General features: G+C 51.9%; 1 protein-coding gene across 1 annotated transcript; it reads right to left on the bottom strand.

Annotated features, from left to right (window-relative positions):
* Positions 1-26: 26 nt before the first annotated feature.
* On the bottom strand, positions 27-1311 carry LOC116849456. Its single transcript, XM_032826597.1, has 3 exons — positions 524-1311; positions 179-304; positions 27-102 (listed from the first exon to the last, which is right to left on the bottom strand). Exons 1-3 carry the CDS (start codon positions 1309-1311, stop codon positions 27-29), a joined length of 990 nt encoding a protein of 329 aa, XP_032682488.1.
* Between the last annotated feature and the right edge of the window lie 2337 nt (positions 1312-3648).

Genomic DNA, 3648 nt, shown 5'->3' with positions numbered 1-3648 from the left:
CGTTTCCGTCAGCTGCACGTCATCCTCTATTCTCCATGAAATCTCGACACTGGAACCGGCCGTAGTCCCGTCGCCAGCGGGGAAAAGAGAGTCAAGAAGAGCCTGCAATAAATCAGCAGGCAGACTCTCTGACATCCTAGGGTACGAGCGCCTCAGACGATTAAGTACCAATAAATACGGTCTGCCCCAAGGGTCCGCCTCCACAGCCCTGATCAATTCCAACCAAGCTGCTGTCTTAGCTTTGCGGATAGCGCTCCGCAAATTGTCCCTCGCAGTGCGGTACTCACCGCGCAGATCCGAGCGCCTAACATCCGCAGACACGTTATCCGCAACAACACAACTGGTTCGACGCGTACGCGAGCACATTCTGCTGTTATAGCGTGTGAGGAGCCTCTTGGCACGCACACACTTGCACCGGAGTTCGGCGATATCGGGGAACCACCAGTAGGCACAATTTCTCCGGACAGGTCTCCCAGCCCTAGGAGCCGCAAAATCACAAGCCCTCCTCAAGACACGGTCAAACCAGCAAGCGAAAGACTCCGCAGACATAGAATCGTCTTCGGCAGGACCCGCAACACCGTCCCACTCCAAGACGTTGGAAAGCGCCCTCACATCCATGCGGTGGTAATTCCAACGCGGATGCGGATCAACGGAGCATGTTTCGAAGGGTCCAGAACATAGACCAACCACGTCATATGTAATTATGGAATGATCGGATAGTGACTTCATATCAGCGTTGATCGACCAGTCCACCAAACGCTTCAAGAGATCGGCGGTCGTCCACGTAAGATCAACAACAGACGATACACGCGGGTTAATGCAGGTAGGCGTTACATCCACGTTAATAAGGCGAAGGTCTTTTTCGGCCGCCCACTCCTCGACAAGAGTGCCCCTCCAATTAGTAGCTACCGGGTCCCAAGATGCTGAACGTGCATTAAAATCACCACCGATTAAGGTGCTCCTGCCACCAACTTCGCCCACCACATCCCCGAGTTCATCTAAGAACTCAAGGTATCGATTTCTAGTGGAGTTAGGTGAGACGTAACATGAGACCACAAGATCACCGAATCTGACCGCGACGATGTCACGTCCTCGCCTAATCAAAGTGCAACTCAGGGGTACAACCGGGTTCCGAACAATAATGGCTGCCAGACCGCTACCGCTGGCGAACCAATCGCACACATCCTGGCGTCGTCTAGGAGGTTCCGACACAATCCCGATCACAGAGGCGCCCTCATCCATATGCTGGACCATAAGATCGAAGGCAGGCCAACTCCGATTTACGTTCAGTTGGATAACCTTAAATGCCATGATCAGGTGCTGGGTTGACACCAGTCCTCCAGCTCGGCACTGCCATTACGTCCTTACCACCAATAGCTCCACACGCTGCAGTACCCATACGATGGTCAGCGGATTTCCCTCCAGAGGCACAAACCACGCAGTGAGGACTAGCAGTGCAGTTTCGCGCAGAATGTCCGGCATCACTACAGCGAAAGCATGCGCCAGTCCTATCAACCTCAGACTTACAGACGTGACGCATGTGCCCAAATTGCCAACATTTAAAGCACTGCCGAGGGCGGACACGGAGAAGCTCAACCCTCGCAGTCCTCCACCCAATGCGTAACCTCCCAGACGCAGCCACCTTGACCGCCGCAGTGAGCGGACACTGGACCCAAATGGACCCAAGTCTATTGGCCATGCTCCTAATAGGTCCTGTCTTAACTTCATTCAGCCGGCAACCTCCAATTTCAGATAGGGTGCAGGCAACCTCGTCTACGTACACCGAATCATCCAGACCCCACAATCGGAGCTCTCCCTTAACCACAGATCTAGAGACAATGGCATCTACACGAAGGACCTCCTCCAATTTTGCGGCGAGCGAGTCCGCCTTCTCTGCTCAGTCAGCACCCGAGACCTCAATCAGCATGGTGCCGTTAGCTGCCCGACGTATTCGAGTAGCCTCAATTCCCAAACCATCCAATTGTATACGCTCGCGGGCCTTCCTCAAGAGAACGGCATACAAGCGACCATCGCCGACAGACCTGATATTCACCGCTGCAGTTCTCGGAATCCTCCTCATCTTACGAACCGTCGGTCTCTGACCACGCATGGGCGGATCAGCCACCTCACCTACCGAACGGCTCGCAAGTACTCCAGCATAGGAATCACTCCTCTTGCTGAACAACCGTTCCTTGTGTTGGGCGCGGGACTCTACAGCCGACGCGCCCATCTGAGTTGCAACAGAAAGTCGTTGCACACGCTGCTGCGGAGCAGATTCACCAATTGGCACCTAAACACTACGCAGCCTTCTCCTCCGAGACCTACCAGATCTCCCAACCATGACCCCCCTGCCAATCCTGACAACCATCCCATGGCACCACGCAGGGCAAGTCGGCCCCCGACGTGTCACCAACAGCCGAATTACCGGGCGGAGCATCTGTAACCATACGACCCAGCACAGTCCCCTCCGAATCCAGCCCATGAGGAACAAGCCGAATGTTCTTAGTAAACCGAACATTCTCAGTCACTATAGGCTGTGACCGCTTCTCCGTTAGTTATACGCGAGAATACGGCCAAAACTTCGTCTCCGCCGTTGCGGCGACGGCCGAGCTTGCCGGCAGCTCTAAAAAAAAAATCTAACTCGGTAGAGCGGCGGGGTTCTTGTGTCGACGCGCGACCTTCCTTCGCACGACACGAGAGGAACAGGCGACAGAGTCGGAGGAATCACGAATAAACACACATATCGTTTAACATTACGCTATATTTAACAAAAAAAAACAACAAAGAATGATACTACAAAGACGCTATGCGGGATCCGAGTCGCGTAGTCGCGAAATCATTTGGAAGCCGGATCCGTAGTCGAGGATCCTTCTGCTTCGCGGAGTTCGAACGGCACAAGGCTCGCGAAATTCTCTCGTTACACGCTGTTGTGCCCTCAATTATGATAAGCACAACCGGTAATTGGGATTCCGGTGCCGACGTGCAAACGGTTAGGATAGTAGGGGAAACTTATAATCTTGAGGAGTTTTTATAATAAAAATGTATTATTGAACTTGTCTTCTTACAGTTTCCGATCACGTTCTATTACACTTCACATAGATACGTTTTAACTTATCCTTTACCGAGTAAGTTAATGTTATTATAATGCGAAACACTCGTATTACTCCCGAGTCAGCGGTCTCTCACTTGAGACTTGTAACGTACGCCTCTATACTGGTCAGTATCTCTCTCTACTCTCTCTCGCGTAGGTGGTCCAACTCTTTATATATCATTCATGAAATTAGGGAATTAGGTTACCGACCTAATTACCTAACAGTTCAAAAGTGTAACGTGATGTTTCTGCAGCGCGTGCACTTTTGATTTATTTGCCGTATTTCGCAATGTTCGTTTATGCAATACATGCATTTTGGCTGAAACGTCTTTTAGCGTTTCATCATGTTTTGTCCTACATAACAACGCTAATTATTGCATTGGGCGCCAGCCGGGTGCATCCCGGCCCTAATTGTCTCGTCGCGAACCGCGTATTTCTCGCCATTCACGGAGACCCGCACTTTCTACGAATGATCGCGAGTCATCATAATTTTTACGCAATCGCTCGCCGTACTGTGCGGTCGCGACACGGTGAAGCGGCAGCAGGCAGCGCGGTAA

The sequence above is a fragment of the Odontomachus brunneus genome, unplaced genomic scaffold (genome assembly GCF_010583005.1).
Source record: "Odontomachus brunneus isolate Ranch 3 - 2012 unplaced genomic scaffold, Obru_v1 Obru_scaffold_116, whole genome shotgun sequence".
In the NCBI taxonomy this organism is placed as follows: Eukaryota; Metazoa; Arthropoda; class Insecta; order Hymenoptera; family Formicidae; genus Odontomachus; species Odontomachus brunneus.
Note: the sequence above shows the minus strand (reverse complement) of the source record. Positions and strands in the feature narration are given on the sequence as shown.

Coding starts and splice junctions, on each gene's coding strand:
- LOC116849456 (XM_032826597.1), bottom strand. CDS start 1,311: ATGGCATTTAAGGTTATCCAACTGAACGTAAATCGGAGTTGGCCTGCC. Junction 305..523: donor GCGGAGTCTTTCGCTTGCTG/GTTTGACCGTGT, acceptor TGCGGATGTTAG/GCGCTCGGATCTGCGCGGTG. Junction 103..178: donor GCGGACCCTTGGGGCAGACC/GTATTTATTGGT, acceptor GATTTATTGCAG/GCTCTTCTTGACTCTCTTTT.